Source organism: Delphinus delphis, chromosome 3, assembly GCF_949987515.2.
Source record: "Delphinus delphis chromosome 3, mDelDel1.2, whole genome shotgun sequence".
Taxonomy (NCBI): domain Eukaryota; kingdom Metazoa; phylum Chordata; class Mammalia; order Artiodactyla; family Delphinidae; genus Delphinus; species Delphinus delphis.
In genome coordinates, this window is record NC_082685.1 from 4616704 (window position 1) to 4634574 (window position 17871).

Sequence of the window (17871 nt, forward strand, 5' to 3'; positions counted from 1 at the left end):
AGTGCCTTAAAGCAATACACGTTATCATCTCACAGTTGTGGGTCAGGAGTCTTGATTGGCTTACCTGGGTCCTGTGCTCAGGGTCCCTCAGGAGGCTGCAATCCAGGTTGTCAGTCCAGGCTGGGTTTTATCCAAAGGCTCGACTAGGGAGGGGCCCACTGTTAGGACCCCTCACGTGGTCGGTGGGCTTCGCTGCTTGCTGGCTGTTCCTTGCCACGTGGGCCTGTCCAACATGACGGCTCACTGCATCAAAGCCAGCAAGGGAGTCAGCTGGCAAGATGGAAATCATAGGCTGTGCAGCCTAACCACGGAAGTGACTCCATCACTTTCCCAGAGTTCTGTTGGTCAGAACCTGCCACGAGGCCAGCCTGCTCTCCAGGGGGTGGGGAGCAGGAGGCGGGGCTACATGGGGGCCACTCTGGGGCCTGCCTGCCACAGACAACATTAATAACAGCACGTCAGCCCCAGGGGCTCTACAAAGAGACAGCACTATTTGTAAGTGCTTGCATGGGCCAGATACACTGGGAGGTGCTTTATGACCACAAAGTGTGGTTCCCTGTGCCCTTAACTGACAGATTGAGGATGCCGAGGCTGCACTGAGCAAGATAACCCGGGTCAGGGGGCAGAGGTAATCTCCAAAGCAAAGACACCTGCTCATGTTACCCACTGAAGACTCTGGGGAATTTGCCCTCAGCACAGAGGTGCTTTGGATACTGAAAGGGCAGGTGTGAGTCCAAAGGGAAACGTGGTTTCTACCCAGAAGTCTCCATCAGAAAGGCTGGATGGGTGAGGGCCCCGCCCCTGCCCCTATCGGGACAGACCATCGTATCCACCTCCTACCGCCATCTCCCAGGGCCTGACGTGGGGCCCACAGAACTGGCATGACTGGGGAAATGACGGCTGGATGAATGCTATTCACTGGTCCCCTGAGGCCTTCAGGGAGCCTCCGGCTCACCCCCCTTGGGGTCTGGAGACCCTCTAGCACTGCACGGAAGCTCCTCCCTTCCCGTCAGAGGCACCCAGACCACAGCCTACTGATGTTATACAACTATCCATGCTGGGTGCCCCTTTCCTGCCGTGGGCCGACCGCGCTTTGCAACGCACCATCAGGGGATCTGCTGCTCAGAGCCCTGCCTTGAAGGCCTAATAACCAGGTGACAGCTGTGGAGGAATCACAGACCAACTGGAGAAACCTGAGTGGGTCCAACCATTCGACAAACTGAAATTTACTGAGATTTTAAAAGTGGAAGTTGTTGGTCAAAAACAGACAAATGAAAAGGGATGAATTGTACAGTAAGCATTATCTCAATTTTTCTAAATTTAGTTTTAAAAAACCGGTGCGGGGAGGGATGCATGGAACGAGGCAACAGAAGGTCGAGCAGGCCGCTGGGAAGGAGGAAGAGGGTCAGAAGGGCCTTCTTTGGAACCACGTTCCAGACCCAGAGGCCGAGGCGAGTGGGAGCAGGAGCGGCAAGGACATCTCCCCCGGGAGGGCCCAGCGCGGTGCAGGGCAGCCCACATGTGATCCAGCAGCGTCTCAGGAGGAGCCAAGGGACAGGAAACCCCTCCAAACTCACTCTAGCTGCCTGGACGCCTCCACCTCACGGCAACAACAAGAGGCCCAGTCCACCTGAGCCCCAAGGTTGGAGCAGCCTCCAAGGCCCCCCAGGGCTGTGGGAGCAGGCAGTGACAGAGAGGGGGAGACACAAGAGGGCGGAGAGGCCGTGGCACCAGGTGACTGCCAAGGCTGGCCGCCCCTGCCCGGGCCCAAGCAGAGACGAGCAGGACGCCAGGGAAGCCACGCTTCACTTCCTCTAAGCTGACACACACGCCTCCGAGCAGCACACATACGCTTAAGAGGTGTGTGTGTCATGCAGTGGAGCTCACGAGGGGCGTACAGCGGGCCCACCCCCACCCACGCCAAGCCCACATCTAGGTCCCAAGGCCTCCTCGTCCCCACAGGGTCCTGGGCCTGAGCCCCAGCCAGGGCCACAGGTGGAGTACCTGCCCGCCTGCCCAGCTCCTCCCTGCACTCAGCCTGGGCTGGCCTCTGTCCTGAGGATTCCTCTCGGGCCAAGGGGGGCTGCACAGGGGTCCCTCAATTAACACAACCAGCAGCAGAGAACTCCGAGCTCAGAGTGGCCACCAGCCGGAGACCCACGTTCCACTGAAGCCTGGCTCTCAGGGCACTCTCTCTGGGGCGCAAGAACCCGCTCCAGGGCAGCACCTAGTGGCGCACAGCGGCACTGCCCGCTGAAACCCTCTTAACCCTGCGGTCCAGGCCAGCACTTGCCAAGGCTCCACCTCCAAGGCTCCACCTCCACCGGAGAGGGAGTCCCTGAAAACACCAGGCCAGCAGAGGCAGTCAAATAGGCGGCACGGAGCATGGGGTGGGGCGTTTGTAAGGGGCCCTGGGGCTCTCCAGGGAGGGGACGCTGGGAACACGGGCCTCCAGCAGCTACTCCGTGGGGCCCACCCGAGAGGTGCTGTCCTGAAGGCAGCACTGGGGGAGGGAGTGACACGGGGCAGGGCAGTGGGTGGGACCCCCGCTGAAGAGTCAGCGCTGTGCGTTGACAGGGAGCTGGAGAGGAGGGGATGGTTCCACAGCCTGCCGCTGCAGGAGGCTCCAGGCGGCCACAGCTCTTCCCCCCTTTCCGGCCCCCAGCGGGCCTGCCTCAGGGAGAGAGTGGAGACTCAGCTTTGCAGATGTTTCCTTTACTGCATCCAGGCGCTGTGCCCTGCCACACACTGCCCCCAGTACAACCCCTAGACCCACATCTCCTCGAGGGCTGTGTCATCTCCTCAGCTCTGGCCCTGGTGCCCAGCCCCAGGCTGGGGGCCCTGCGAGGGGCTGGGGTATCTGAAGAGCTGGGCTCAGAGACCACCTCCATCACGGACCCTGGAGGAGCAGCCATCCGTCTCCAGAACAGGAGGAGCCGGGGTGTCGAGCAGAGGCCCCTCCAAGTCTGAGCCCCAGGGGCGAGCCCAGGGCACTCAGACACCCCCGTCCCCACACCAAGGCTCCAAGCACTCAGACCACATGGAGGTCCTGCAGCCGCTGACCCAGGCCCTGCACATGGAGGCTGCCACCCCTACACCCTGCCACGTGTGAGGCATCTGTGTCCACCACGGCCAGAGCTGCCTTGGTGGTGTCAACCTCTTGCAGAGTTCCTGTGGTGATGCTGTCCCAGAAGCCCCCAGAGTCGAGATGCAGGAGGGAGGGGCTGAGCTGGGGCCTGTGGGGGGAAGACTCGGGTTGCACAGAGAAGGCCCACATCAGCCACATCCTCCTGGTGCAGAGCCGGGCCGAAGCCCTCCCCTCAGCCGTGGACTCCTGGGCCATGTGGAGCGCATCCAGGGCCACACCAGGGTGACGGGGGGCTCCCCCCGGGGTGCAGGACACTGTGCCCCGAGCGGCCCTAGCGGAGGCTGCACTCCCCCCCCTGCAGCTTCTCCTGCTCCATGGCGCGCACCAAATCCTGCACAAATAGCATCTCGGAGGCCACCTGCTTGGCCAGCGCCTCGTAGCGGTTCTCGAGGCGGCTGAAGCGGCGCCTGAGCCCGCTGGCCCCCAGCAGGGCGCCCTTGGCCTCCTCCTGGGCCTGCCGCTGGAGCGCCTCCGTCTTGTGCAGCTCCTGGCGCAGCCGCCGCAGGTCCTGGCCGATGCTCTCGTTCTCCTCGCGGTACCAGGCCTCCTTCTCCTCGTAGATTGCCGTCAGCGCCTCGATGTCCTCGTGGAACAGGCGCCGGCTGTGCTCGAGCCCACGCAGGCCCTCCTCGGCCACTGCCACCTCCTCCAGCACCTTGGAGAAGCGCTCGAAGTTGACGTAGGTGTTGTTGGGGGGCATGCTCGAGTGCGACTTGATGGTGTACTCCTTGAGGCGGGCCGTCTTCAGGCGCCGCCGCTCCGGCTTGCGGCCACTGTCCTCCCGCCGCACGTTCCGCCGCCGGATCGCCTGCAGCGGGAGGGGAGGGTGCCTTGGACTGGGGGGCCGGCAGGGGGAGACCCCCCCGGCCCACGCCCGGCCCTCCGCTCGCTTTTCGTCGGCACTCAGCCCTGCCCATTCACGTACACGTGCTCCTGGTGCTTCCACGCTCTGACAGCCGAGCCGAGAATGGATGGCAGGCTACCTGGCCGTGCCACAGACCACAGAGCCAAAACATTTACTCTCTGGCTCTTTACAGAGGTTGCCAACCCTAACCCGGGCCTGGAGGTGACCCCTTTCTGGGAAGTTCTGGGGAGGGAGCTCTGCTACGTGCAGAGGGGCCGTGGACTCCAGCCGGCGCCTCCGTGAGATGGCTCCAACACCACGTCCATGCACACCTCGCACCCCACACCGTCCGGGTCCGCTCCCCTGGGGACCCTCCCCCATGCCAGGGGCTGCTCACACCTGCCATGCCTACGTGGGGGCAGCCCCACTGCCTCACCTTGATCCAGGAATGCTCCAGGCTCTGGGCAATGGTCATTCTCCTCCTGGAAGAGCCCCCAACCTTAGTTAGTTGCACGTGGGCCACTTTACCATCCTCCCCAACGCAGACAGCAGGAAGGGGTGAGCCATACTCTCCCTGCTGCAGCTCTGGCTCTCAGCCCCATCTGTGGCTGACTCAGGCACCCACCCCTGGGGACCCTCCCAAGTCCCTAAAGTCACCCTCCAGCCCAGCAGCAAGTCCCTGAAATGACCGTGAAAATACAGGCACCATGAAGAGCTTCCACTCTGCTTGGCCAACCACAAGGAGCCCATCAAGGGGACTGGGGGTGCGGACTCCAGGGTCTCCATGTTTTCTGAGGGGTTTCATTCACAGTGTTGACACCTAACACTGGGGTCTCACAACTCAGGCACCTATAGGAGGAGGCTGGGGAGGACTGTGGCCCACGGGAGCACCTCTGTGTGAATGAAGGCTCCGTGCTGCCAGCACAATTAGATTTTTTTTCTAGGAAAAAAAACAAATAGTAATCTGGAATCTTATAAAAAACCTCCTATCTCAAACGTTGGCCACACATTCAAAGCTTAAGGACAGCTTCTTAAGAGGCCCGACCGGGCTTCCCTGGTGGTGCAGTGGTTGGGAGTCCGCCTGCCGATGCAGGGGACAAGGGTTCGTGCCCCGGTCCGGGAAGATCCCACGTGCCGTGGAGCGGCTGGGCCCGTGAGCCGTGGCCGCTGGGCCTGCACGTCCAGAGCCTGTGCTCTGCAACTGGAGAGGCCACAACAGAGAGAGGCCCACGTACCCGCAAAAAAAAAAAAAAAAAGGGCCGACCTAACTCCTCTGTGCTATCTCCAGCCCAAAGCAGAAGCCGCGCCCAATTCCCAATAACAGGAAGGTGGCGGCTCGGACGGATGTGTTACTTGTCCTCGGCCAGAGCGCCCATCCTGGGGGCCTTGCCAGGCCCTCCCTGCCCAGCCCAGCGCTCCTACTTGGGGTCTTTGACGAGCAGCCGGCGGATGAAGTCCTTGGCCAGCTCGCTGGTGTTGCTGAAGTACTCCTCGTCAAAGTCGTAGTTCACGGCCGAGATGTTGGTCAGGGTCTCCTGCTTGGTCTCTCCCAGGAATGGTGACGCGCCACTCAAACTGGAAGGCGGACACCGGGCTCAGTGGGGCCGGACATCCCTGCAGTCACCCCACAACAAGGCCACTGCCCAGGCCACCACCCGACTCCGCCATGCCCATAAAGGGGGCAGACGTGGAGGAAGGGCGATGCCGGGCCCTGGGCCACCAACCACAACTGTGCCCAGCCTCCAACCAGAGGCAGTGAAAATCCACTGCCCAGCCAGTGAGGGGTGCTGAAACGAGTGGGCAAAATCTCTGCAGAATCTCAAGGCAGCTACGTAGACGCACAGCCTCGAAGCACTTCCCTGAAGCGTGTAGTAGTTAGAGGGAAAACGGCTAACTTTGGGGGGAGGTGGCGGGGAGTCCTGGCCGACACTGCAGACGTCATGTGTCTTCCAGACATGCTGCACTGAGGCCACAGCACCACACTGTGAGGTTATGGGTACGTGATGCTGTGACTTAGGGTGACAAATGTATATGTGGTCTTCACTCCAATCCTCAGTACACAGATCCAAAAACCCTTGTCATTTCCTAAAACCCAAGGTGGCAGCATCTTCTGTTATAATATTTGGTCTTTGTTCCCTTTCCTAAAACAGCTCGGGGTTTGAGATGAAAGGAGTGTTTTTGTTGTTCACAACAAGCCCCCTCCAACCACACCTGAGTTGATGCCACTGAGGTGACTTTGGAACGGCCCTAAGGAGGGGGCCGGTGGCCAGGGAACCAGCAAGTGGGGTTACAGTGATGGAACTTTCATCCTCACCCCTGACCTCCAGGAAGGGGAGGGGCTGGAGGCTGAGTTACTCTCCAACAGGCCCGTGACTGAGTCCACCATGCCTAGGAGCTGCCAGCCGGAGGATGACGGGGACATGCCGTCCCGGCCCAGGGCCTTGCACGGTTGTTTCACACAATGAGGCCCTGCCTTCTGAACTCTCCTGAACACACCTCTCTCTCCTGCACAAATTCATTCATTCACTCATGCATTCGTCCATCCATCCAGAGTTCCCAAGTGCCGCGACACGTCAGAGAACTGAGGGTGCTGCCTTCCACTTGCTGTCCCCACACAGAAGCCTCCCTACCCTCCTCTTGACCCAGCAGGGCCCCGGGAGGGGGCAGGAAGTGCCGAACAGGTACTCACAGGATGTAGGTGATGACGCCAATGCTCCTGGAAGAGAACACACAGAAGAGATGGGGGTCAGCTCAGCCAGGGGCACAGCACCCCAACCCCAGAGCCCCAAGGGGGCTGGGGGGCCCAGAGCCCGGTCGGCAGCAGGCCCATCAGCCCCAGGGACCCTCTCCCTCCAGGGGCTGCACAGCCCCCAGCAAGGCCCTCGCTCTGCTCAGAGGGTCTCAGGACTGGACACGGAAGCACCTTTGACCACACCTGCCTGTTCAGGCTCAAACTGGCCGGGGTCGGAGCAGTGTGGACAGAGCCCAAAGGCACCACAGACGTGGGGCCCTCGACGGGGCTGCTGTGGCCGAGGGTAGGGCTGGCAAACTCCTTCTCTAAAGGGCGAGACGCTGCGCGGGGCTTTGGGGGCCACAGATGGTCTCTGCCACACGTTTGTGTGTTTTTAACACCCTCCAGAAACGTGAGAACCATTCCGAGCTCATGGGCCTGGGTCGTCGGCCAACCCTGTTCTAAGGCAGCAGTCTGTCCTGCCCCTGCCCCACAGCTCCAAGACCAGGAGAACAGGCTACACCCCGGCCTGCGGCTGTGACCGGCAGCTCCTGGGGACAGATGGGGGATGCCCTGAGGAGAAGCAACGAGGGCAGCCCTGGGCCCGCCGCCCCCCACTCACCACATGTCCGCCTCCAGACCCAGGGGCTCGTAGTTGACAATCTCGGGAGCTGCAGAGACAGGGAGACAGGGTCAGGTGCCGGGTATGGCTAAGGGGGAACCAGCGGACAGTGCCCACTCAGGCAAGGCTGGCCCTCGGCAGGGAAAGCCGGGACGGTGACAGCACCAACACCAGGCCTTAAGTTCCCCGTGTCCAGCGCCAGGGCCAGGAAGGGAAACCTGAGGCCAGTGGGCGTGCCTCACCCCATGCCAGCTGGAAATCCTCCAGTGCCCCCAAGGCCCACACCGGGCCTTACCCACGAACTCCGGGGTGCCAAAGATGTTCTTGAACTCGTTCCCTGCTTCGATTTTGTGGGCGATGCCAAAGTCGATGAGCTTGATCCGCGGGTTGGGCACATTTTTGTCCAGGAGCATGATGTTCTCTGGCTGGAGGCAGGGCGGGAAGGCAGGGTGCTGGGCGGGAGGCAGTGCTGCTGCTGGCCCGCCACCTCAGGGAACAGCACCAGGTTGTCCCTGAGCACCTCCCAATCCCAGCATGCGGGATTTGTGCAGGCTGACCCCGCACAGGTCCAGGCCTGAGCCAGTCCGTCTCCCCAGTGCCCCGGGCAAGGACATCCTGTGCCGAGGGGAGATGGACCCTCTCGGCCCCCATCCTCACCCTCCCTGGTCAGGCTGGTCCCCAGCTTTGTCCTGAGGGCCCAGCGGGGCTACCTTGAGGTCGAAGTGGGCGATACGCTTGGAGTGCAGGTAATGGACGCCGTCCAGGATCTGCTTGAGGAACTGGGTGGCCTCGTCCTCTGTCAGCGACTCCTTCTCCGCCAGGAAATCGAAGAGCTCCCCGCCCGAGACCAGCTCCAGGATGAGCACCACGTCGGTCTTGTTCTCAAAGATGTCGTGCAGCGTGATGATGTTGGGGTGCCGGATCTCCCGCAGGATGTTCACCTCCCGCTCGATCTCCTCCCGGCTGACCCCCCGGCGGCTGGACGACAAGCGGCGCTTCTTGATGAACTTGGCCGCGTACTCCTTCCCGGTGCCCTTCTGCCGGCATTTCCGCACAATCGCAAACTGGCCGCTGCAGGGACAGAGGGGGAGGGGAGAGTGGGGAGTGGGCGCCGAGAGGGACACAGGACTCTTGGGACCAGGCCGCGCTCGGATGACGCAACCTCCTGGGACAGTTCGTCCCAGCTCCTGGCGCCATGCTGAGGTGCACCCCACCAGCTGGAGAATGCACCCCACCCAGCAGGGATGCTCCCACGCGAGTGCAAATTGGTGCATAATACAGTGGCTACCTGGCGTTTCTGCAGCAGTGAAAGAACAGAAACAGCTCCACGTTTATCAAAAGGGAGCTGGAGGGCTTCCCTGGTGGCGCAGTGGTTGAGAATCCGCCTGCCGATGCAGGGGACACGGGTTCGTGCCCCGGTCCGGGAAGATCCCACATGCCGTGGAGCAGCTGGGTCCGTGACCCATGGTTGCTGAGCCTGTGCGTCCGGAGCCTGTGCTCCGCAACGGGAGAGGCCACAACAGTGAGAGGCCCGCGTACCACAAAAAAAAAAAAAAAAAAAAAAAAAAAAAAAAAAAAAAAGGGAGCTGGACTCCCATCATGGTAAGTCAGGCAGAATTTTCGCAGTCTTGGAAAAGAACGACTCTCCACGTGCTGACCAGAAAGACACCCATGGACTTCCTGGGTGGTGCAGTGGTTAAGAATCCACCTGCCAATGCAGGGGGCATGGGTTCAAGCCCTGGTCTGGGAAGATCCCAAATGCCGCACAGCAACTACGCCCGTGCGCCACAACTACTAAGCCTGCGCTCTAGAGCCCGCGAGCCACAACTACTGAGCCCGTGTGCCACAACTACTGAAGTCCGCGTGCCTAGAGCCCGTGCTCTGCAACAAGAAGAGCCAAGGCAATGTGAAGGCTGTGCACCGCAACGAAGAGTAGCCCCTGCTCACTGCAACTAGAGAAAGCCCATGCACAGCAACGAAGACCCAACACAGCCAAAGATAAATAGTTAAAATAATAAAATAATTTTAAAAAAAGAAAAGAAAAGACAGATACCCATGAAGACCGGCTCAGTGAAGACAACTGCAGGATAACACAAGGAACAAGATTTTTCTGGGTAAAAAAGGTACATGCTGTACCCACCTATACAGGTATGTTTATGTGTGTAGATGCCGGAAAAGAGGTCTGAAGGACACACACCAAGCTGTGAGCAAGAGACATCTCTGAGGAGCGCGACTGAGGGCAGTGAAAAGGGGTTTTTACTTTTTATTTGATATGACTCTATAAGATTCAACTTCTCACAGCGTTATTTCATCATTGTTTAAAATCTAAGAAAAGATAAAAAACCACTGAGTTCAAAAGAGCTTCTTATTCAGGGACTTCCCTGGAGCGCAAGTGTTTAAGACTCCATGCTCCCAGTGCAGGGGGCACGGGGCCAATCCCTAGTCGGGGAACTAAGATCCCGCATGCCATGCGGCTCTGCCAAAAAATAAATAAATAAAAGGATGTCTATCACTTTAAAAAAAAAGAGCTTCTTATTCAATAGGCAGAGTGAAAGAAGTACACACATTTTCACAACAAGAGAGAAGAGTGAGGATGTGGAGAAACCAGAACCCAGGTGCATGGCTGGCAGGAGTGTGAGACGGGGCAGCCGCAGTGGAAAACAGTCTGGCGGTTCCTCAAAAGGTGAAACATGGAGTTACCATCGGACCCAGGAACATCGCTCCACAGAAACTTGCACACAAATGTGCACAGCACCATTATTCACAGTAGCCATAAGATGGAAATAACCCAAATGTCCCTCAACGGATGATGGATACACAAAATCTGGTCCCTCCACACACGGGCACATCACTCAGCCATGAAGAGGAGAGAGGCACTGACACTCGCTGCAACGTGGATGGACCCTGAGAACACAATGCTCAGTGAGAGAAACCAGACACAGAAGGACACACAGGGTGTGATTCCATTCGTGGGAAACGTCCAGAACAGGCAAATCCACAGACACAGGAGGTGGATTCCTGGTTGTTGGGCTGGGGGAGGGAATGGGGGTGTGCCTGCTCATGGGGATGAGGTTTCCTTTTGGAGTGATGGAAACGTTCTGAAAGTATTTAATGGTGATGGTTGTAAGACCCTGTGAATGTACGAAAGATCATTAAATTGTACACTTTAAATGAGTAAATTGTATGGTGTGTGACTTGTATCTCAAGACCCCTGGTATCTGAAGAGAAAGAGAAACTCTCTTTACTGCACTCCAGGGAGCTGTCCAATGTCTGTATTCTTTCGTTATCTAGGAACTTACGTTAACTTGCTTTCACTCAAGAACTGAGTGAAAAAGGCCAGAGGGTAAATATTTTAAGCTTTACGGGCTATGTGGTCTCTGTCACAATTCTTGTGTGTTTTTATAACCCTTTAAACAAGGAAAAAACCATCCTACGTTTGGGGGCGGGCCATACTGAACTAGGTGAGGGCCGGATGTGGCCCAAAGGCCATGGGTCGTGCACCCCAGCCTCCAGAGGATACATGAACACACACGTGAGCAGAGAAACTAACTCTAAGACAGAAGGCACACATTCCAGACAAGAAACATCAACCAGGTGCCACTGGGGGTCAAGGGAAAGGAGACTAGGTGACTACGTGACATCTTGTGGAAATGGGGGACGAGCACGCAGAGGAAGGAATTGTGCAGACGGGCCTTGGGGACAGGAGGGGTCTCTTAAGTTGGTGACAGCACAGGGAGGACAGGCCAGACAGAACGAGAAACGAGTGAGGGGCGCCTCTGCCAAGCCAGCAGGGCCCTCAGAAAAGCCAAGGGACCCAACTGGGTGTGTCCCAGTAAGTGGACCTCACTGGGATGCCCAGGACCACCTGCAGCCAGCAAACACCTGAAGCGCTGCCCTCGTGAGCATCAAGACACAAAGGCGCCCACGGCAGACCACTGCAGACATGCTCCGAGCACACTCAGGCAGGTGAGGATCAAGGTGGGGAGTGCAAATTATTACCAACCAAGGTAGGCTAAGTAAGGGTCCACATCCGAATCCCCAGAACCTGTGGACACGTCATCTCATGGGGCAGAGGGCCTTTACAGACAGAATTAAGTTAAGGCCCCTGAGATGGGGATGACCTTGGATTCCCTGGGGGGCCCAGTGTCATCACAGGGTCCTTGTAAGAGGGAGGCGGGAGGATCAGAGGCAGAGCGAGATGGGAGATGCTGCGCTGCTGGCTGTGAGGATGCAGGAGAGGCTGCGAGCCAGGGATGCGGTGCCTCTAGAAGCTGGAAAAGGCAGGAACCAGTGCTGCCCTGGAGCCTCCGGAAGGACCAGCCCTGCAGGTCCATTTTAGACTCCTGACTCCCAGACCTTTATGATAATAAATGGGTGTTCTTCTAAGCCACTAAGTTCTGGTAATTTGTTACAGCAGCAACAAGACACTCAAACACTAGTATAAAAGCCAAGAGCACAGGTCAGACGAGAAGTGTCAAGTGTCCCTGATCAAGCCTCGCCCCCCGCTCAGAAATCCACGCTATGCTCTTGCCCCCACCTCCACATCTTAGCTAACATTCCCCACACCTGAAAGGCCTTTCCCCCTCCCCTCTGCTGACATCAACCAAGCAAGTTCTTCCAGGTCCACCTTCCATACCACGATGACGCCTGACGGTAATAACTTCGAGGGCTGAGTGTTCGCCACGTGCCAGGAACGCTGCTAAGCACTGGACGTGTGGCCTAATTCTCAAATACAAGGATTTTTCTCCCCTCTAGCTTTATTCCAAGCTGAACTAACAAAAAAACTAACAAAGAAAGAGTTCATGGGAAGAGGGACAAAGACACTGTTAGGTGCTGAATTGTGTCCCCCAAAATCCTAACCCCCAGAACCTCAAAATGTGAGGTAATTAAGTACAAATGAGATCACTGGCGTGGGTCCTAATCCAGTATGACTGGTGTCCTTATAAGGAGATTATAATAGGGACAGGAGATTAGGATACAGACATGCACAGAGGAAGAAAATGTGAGGACATGGGGAGAAGGCAGCCGTCTACACACCAAGGAGAGAGGCCTCAGAGGGAACCAAGCCTGCTGACACCTCGACCTTGGACGTCCAGCCTTCAGCACCGTGAGAGAATCAACCTCCACTGTTCAGGCCCTCCAGTCTGAGGCACTTTGCTACAGCAGCCCGAGCTGACGAATACAGACACACACAGCTCTCCATGACGTGGAAGCCAGGCTGGAGGTCTACAATGACCAACAACAGATTCATTTATTTCCCAAGACTGTCCAGGTGACTTGAATTAGGAGGAAAGAACCCTCCATACACATCTGCACAGGCGCACAAAGAAACTCACTCCCAGTTCATTCAGCCCGTGACTCTTGGGACAAGGAAACATGACCGTGCTTTGCTCGAGACAGGCAGAAGAAGCTGGACGCCCACCTCTGGTTCCAGCACTGGCTCCAGCACGCCTGGGCTTTGCAGCCGGCAGGGCGTGGCCTCAAGGTCTGAATCCTGCCTGGCCACTTTTAGTCTGTATAGCCTTGGGCAAGACGCTTCCCTGCTCTCAGCCTCAGTTTCTTTATCTATAAAATGAGGATAATAACAGTACCTGCCTGGCAGGGCCTTTCACAGATGAATGGAAATGTAACAAAAAAACAGCCCAGGACTCAGATGTCCAAACATCTGCAATTTATACAAATTGCAGCACAGTATGCACAGTGTTCTGTGGCATTAATCCTTCACCTCATGTGTCTCCAAGAATGTTCCGGATCATTACATAGGGCAGCGCTGTCCAAGATGGCAGCTACTGGCCACATGGAAGCTGTCCAGCCCATTCGAATTGACATGTGCTGTGAGTGTACAAGACACACCAGATTTCAAAGGTGCACATCAATAAAAGGCAGTAAACTATTTCATTAGTAATTTCTATAATGATCACAAGCAAAATGATAACAGTTTGACATATTGGGTTAAATAAAATACATTATTAAAATCATTAAAATTAGGACTTCCCTGGAGGTCCAGTGGCTAAGACTCCACGCTCCCAATGTAGGGGGCCTGGGTTCGATCTCCAGTCAGGCAACTAGATCCCTCATGCACGCCACAACTAAGAAGTCCGCAAGCCACAACTGAAGACCCCACATGCCGCAACAAAGATCCCACGTGCCGCAACCAAGACCCAGTGCAGCCAAATAAATAAATTTTTAAAATTTAATTTAAAAAAGGTTAATTATTAAAAAAATTATTAAAATTGACACAGCTACTAGAAAATTTAAATAAACTCCCTACAAGGCTTGCATTATACAAGTTGCTGGGCTCTTTTTTTTATTTAACATTTTCATTGGAGTATAATTGCTTTACAATGGTGTGTTAGTTTCTACTGTATAATAAAGTGAATCAGCTATACATATACATATATCCCCATATCCCCTCCCTCTTGCGTCTCCCTCCCACCCTCCCTATCCCACCGTTCTAGGTGGTCACAAAGCACCGAGCTCATCTCCCTGTGCTATGCGGCTGCTTCCCACTAGCTATCTATTTTACATTCAGTAGTATACATAAGGCCATGCTACTCTCTCACTTCGTCCCAGCTTCCCCTTCCCCTCCCCGTGTCCTCAAGTCCATTCTCTATGTCTGCGTCTTTATTCCTGTCCTGCCCCTAGGTTCTTCAGAACCATTTTTTTTTTTTTAGATTCCATATATCTGTGTTAGCATACAGCATTTGTTTTTCTCTTTCTGACTTACTTCACTCTGTGACAGACTCTAGGTCCATCCACCTCACTACAGATAACTCAATTTTGTTTCTTTTCAGGCTCTTTTTAATGGCTGCGTAATATTCCATCGATGAGGCTATGGTGCTGTGACAGGCACTGAAGAGGCTTCCTGTCTTTTGCTCACAGAAAGTCCTTATAGCAACTCTCCCTGTCCCTAGATCCTTAGGTCCATGTACGTACTACTTCCACGGAATTAACTCCTAGCAGCAGAATCAGTGGGTTAAAGGGAACATACATGGTATTTTTGCTGACTTTTGCCAAACTACTCTCAGCAGCAGGTCCTAATACATTTTCAACAACAGAGTCTGAGACTTTTTTGGGGGTGGGGAGACGGCCTGCATTCTCTACCACTCTATCGGAGGAAATTCCTAAAGGAGGGACTTCAGAATCCTAAATGAGCCCCATACACTCTCTCAGCAAAGGCCTGATGAACAGCTCAGTTATGGCTCAGTTATTTACATTCCATTCTGGTGACATCATGGGGCTGGCCAGCAACAAACTCACCAAATAAGGTCTGAAGCTCTGTGGGGTGGGGGGGAGGATGGTGCCTGGCAGGTCTGAGGGGAGTGGGGGGAGGGGGCACTCCCAGGGGACGCTCCAAGGCCCAGCCCAGCAGGAAATCAGCTGCTGGCTGGATCGGGAAACCTCTGCTCTTTCCCACAAGAATGCCAACCATTGGCAAGGGTGTAGGCCCAGACGGGAGGCCTTCCCTGGAAACGTAGGAGAGCCGGGGAGACTCAACTGCCCTCCCACAAGAGAGGATTAAAGAGAGGGACAGACCCTCACCAACAAAACCTGCCAACATCTACTGCTCTCACGCCAATTCCAAGCACCGTATTAGGTGCCATTTGTGCTCAGTTATGTTTCTCCCCAAAGGAAATGCACAGAGGATGTCAGAGCAAGAATTCCAGGCCCAGACTGACTGACTCCAAAGCCCAAACTCGTCCCACAGCACATGATATCGACTCATCCCTTCTTGGAGAGTGGGATAAAGGACAGGAGAGGAGATACACCCAGAAAACCCCACAGCGGGTCTCTCCCCTGGTCGGAGCCCCATCAGAGGGGAGAACTCACCTGCCCAGCTCCTCCCCCATCTCATAGTGGTCTTCCACATCTTCCTGCCTGAATGTGGACATAGCGGCCGGTCTGCCTTCCAGCACCTTCCACTCCAGTGCAAACCCAGTCACAGTGGCCCGGGGGACAGGACCTCAGGGAGTCCTCTAGCCGTGACCCTGGAGGAGGAGACAGGGAAATAAGAAAGGAGTGAGATGCCAGCCATTACTTATAGGTCAATGGAGTGACCTGCTCCCCCAAAAGAGGTTTCAAACATCACACCATGCTGAAATTCCACGGTCATTGTAGAAAGCACTTGCAATTGGTGGGCGGGTCAATTCCATGTGTCGGCTCATTTAGATACCACACCACCCCGAGGTCAGTGTTAGCCCAGCTGTGCCACCTCCACCCCCATAGCTCCCAGCCACAGATCTCTGCTTCCGCACACAGCACCGCAGTCTTCTTCTGCCTCTCCCTCCTAGGCTTCTCCCAACCTGCTTGTCCAGAGCCCCACACACTCCTGCAAGTTCCCCACACTCTTCACACCCCCAAACGCTGGGGCTCCCTGATTCCCTGCCAGACCTCCAACACGCTTCCATCTCCCTACCCATCAGCGGCCTCAACCCCTCTTTCCCTTACCCACTAACCCCTCCTCCTCGGCTGGTCTCTTAAGACCCTCTGCAGCGCTGTGGGTAATCTCTTGCTCCCCCCAATCCTGAATTCCCCAGGAACTGGACAATAGTTTCCAAGCTCCTCCAAAGGCCCCGACCCGCTCTTGCTTCCCCTGACCTCCACCGTTCTAGCAAAGCTAACTTCTTCCTCCCCCCGTCCCCGAAGGCACCCCTCCAGGTTTCAAAGGCCCCACCCCGGTCTCCACACTCCCAACGGGCCTCCTCAAAGGGCCACAGCTGAGAGTCTCCTCCACCGTCCTTCTCCCCCGACCTTCTCCCAAGCTCCAAGGCAGACCCCGACGGCTTCCTTCAGAGACGCCTCAAAGATCTCCCCAGTCCCTGACGTCCCTGCTTCAGCGTCCCAGAGACCGCCACGCCCCTCACAGGCCCCGGCCCAGCTTCTTCTCCCGCCCAGTCATCCCACGGGTCCCCAAACGTACCCCCCCGCTAAGATCCTCAAAGGCCCCCCCAACCCGCCAGCCACGGACCGAGCCCGCTCCGCACCCTCCTCGGCCCCGCGCCGCGAACCGGCCCCTCAGCCGCGCTGCCCGCCGCCGCGTCCTCAGGCCCCGCAGCCTTGGCTGCCTCGACGCGCCGACCCGTGCGACGTCACCGAGCCCTCCAGGGCCCGCCCCCAAGAGGTGGAGCCCACCACCCATTGGTCAGTGCGCCCGCCGCTCGTGAAGCCCGCCCACCGCCGCCTTCCAGGCCCAGGCCCTCGCGCGTCCCGCCCTCCTCACCAAAATGCTGCCTCGCCTTTGGCACAGGCTAGGCTTCCCGCAGGTGATTGGCTGTAATGAACGCCTGTCAAGCTTACGGAAGTTGGCTTTCCGACTTCCGGCCCCTGGACCGCCCCGCCCGTTCTCCTCTGACCGGGGTCCTGAAGCTGGGAGGCGGGATGCTGAAATCCTGCATCCCTATTCCTGCCTACCTTGGGCATGAGATAACGCGAATCCAAGGCCCAGCTCCGGCATGACAGCCGTGAGGTTAACCCTTGGCCTGCTTTAGTCCCTGAGTGGCAGTTTACTTCTCTGTAAAATGCTAACCATATTCCAAATACATAAAGATGCAAATTAGGAGATTGGTCTGGTGTTGCCATTAATGCTTGAGATATTTTTTTCAATTTTTATTTATGTATTTATTTTTGGCTGTGTTGGGTCTTCGTTGCTAAGTGCGGACTTTCTCTAGTGGTGGCGAGCAGGGGCTACTCTTCGTTGCGGTGCGCGGGCTTCTCATTGCGGTGGCTTCTCTTGTTGCGGAGCACAGGCTCTAAGCTCGCGGGCTTCAGTAGTTGTGGCACGCAGGCTCAGTAGTTGTGGCGCAAGAGCTTAGTTGCTCCGCGGCATGTGGGATCTTCCCAGACCAGGGCTCGAACCCGTGTCCTCTGCATTGGCAGGCGGATTCTTTGTCTTTTTGCGGTACGCACGCCTCTCACTGTCGTGGCCTCTCCCGTTGCGGAGCACAGGCTCCGGACGCGCAGGCTCAGCGGCCATGGCTCACAGGCCCAGCCGCTCCGCGGCATGTGGGATCCTCCCAGACCGGGGCACGAACCCGTGTCCCCTGCATCAGCAGGCAGACTCTCAACCACTGCACCACCAGGGAAGCCCTGGCAGGTGGATTTTTAACCACTGAGCCAACCAGGGAAGCCCCTTGAGGATTGTTTTGTGACTCCTTTTAAGCTCAAGATACATGGTAACAGCTAGCATTGATTGAGCCTTACTGCGTACCAATCAACAACCCGAGGAGGTAAAATACATTAATATTTTACCCATTCTATAGTTAGGGAAACAAGACCCCAGAGAGGTTAGGTAACCCTCCCGGAGTCACACAGCTGGCAAAGGCGTAACTGAGATTCATTCCCAGAGAGGCCCGAACCCAAAGCCCACGCTGAACTAGCTCAGATACCATCTGACACGGACCTGTGTCTTTTGGTCCTTGCTGGCCACCCTAACCTCGTGCAACCCCCCCCCCTGCCCGCCCTTTTTCACTCCAACACCATTTGCCTTCTCGCCTCAAGCATCTCATTGAGATGGCACCAGCTCTTTC

General features: G+C 56.6%; 1 protein-coding gene across 2 annotated transcripts; it reads right to left on the reverse strand.

Moving 5' to 3' along the window:
- Nucleotides 1–1211: 1211 nt before the first annotated feature.
- On the reverse strand, nucleotides 1212–16407 carry DAPK3 (death associated protein kinase 3). 2 transcript variants are annotated; one of them, XM_060007445.1, is made up of 9 exons: nucleotides 16314–16407; nucleotides 15176–15333; nucleotides 8056–8416; nucleotides 7641–7770; nucleotides 7346–7394; nucleotides 6682–6708; nucleotides 5415–5567; nucleotides 4429–4474; nucleotides 1212–3956 (listed from the first exon to the last, which is right to left on the reverse strand). In XM_060007445.1, exons 2-9 carry the CDS (start codon nucleotides 15235–15237, stop codon nucleotides 3420–3422), a joined length of 1365 nt encoding a protein of 454 aa, XP_059863428.1. In that variant the 5' UTR covers nucleotides 15238–15333; nucleotides 16314–16407; the 3' UTR covers nucleotides 1212–3419. The 2 variants fall into 2 exon arrangements, with proteins under 2 accessions (XP_059863428.1, XP_059863427.1); XM_060007444.1 differs by having other exon boundaries at nucleotides 16330–16405.
- Nucleotides 16408–17871: the final 1464 nt, after the last annotated feature.

Bases quoted from the DNA above. Each gene is read 5' to 3' on its own strand.
- DAPK3 (XM_060007445.1), bottom strand. From the start codon at position 15,237: ATGTCCACATTCAGGCAGGAAGATGTGGAAGACCACTATGAGATGGGG. The intron at 7,771-8,055 runs GTAGCCCCGCTG...CCCTGCCTCCAG, and splicing joins TCGCCCACTTCGACCTCAAG to CCAGAGAACATCATGCTCCT. The intron at 4,475-5,414 runs GTAGGAGCGCTG...GGGCTCTTCCAG, and splicing joins CTGCTCGTCAAAGACCCCAA to GAGGAGAATGACCATTGCCC.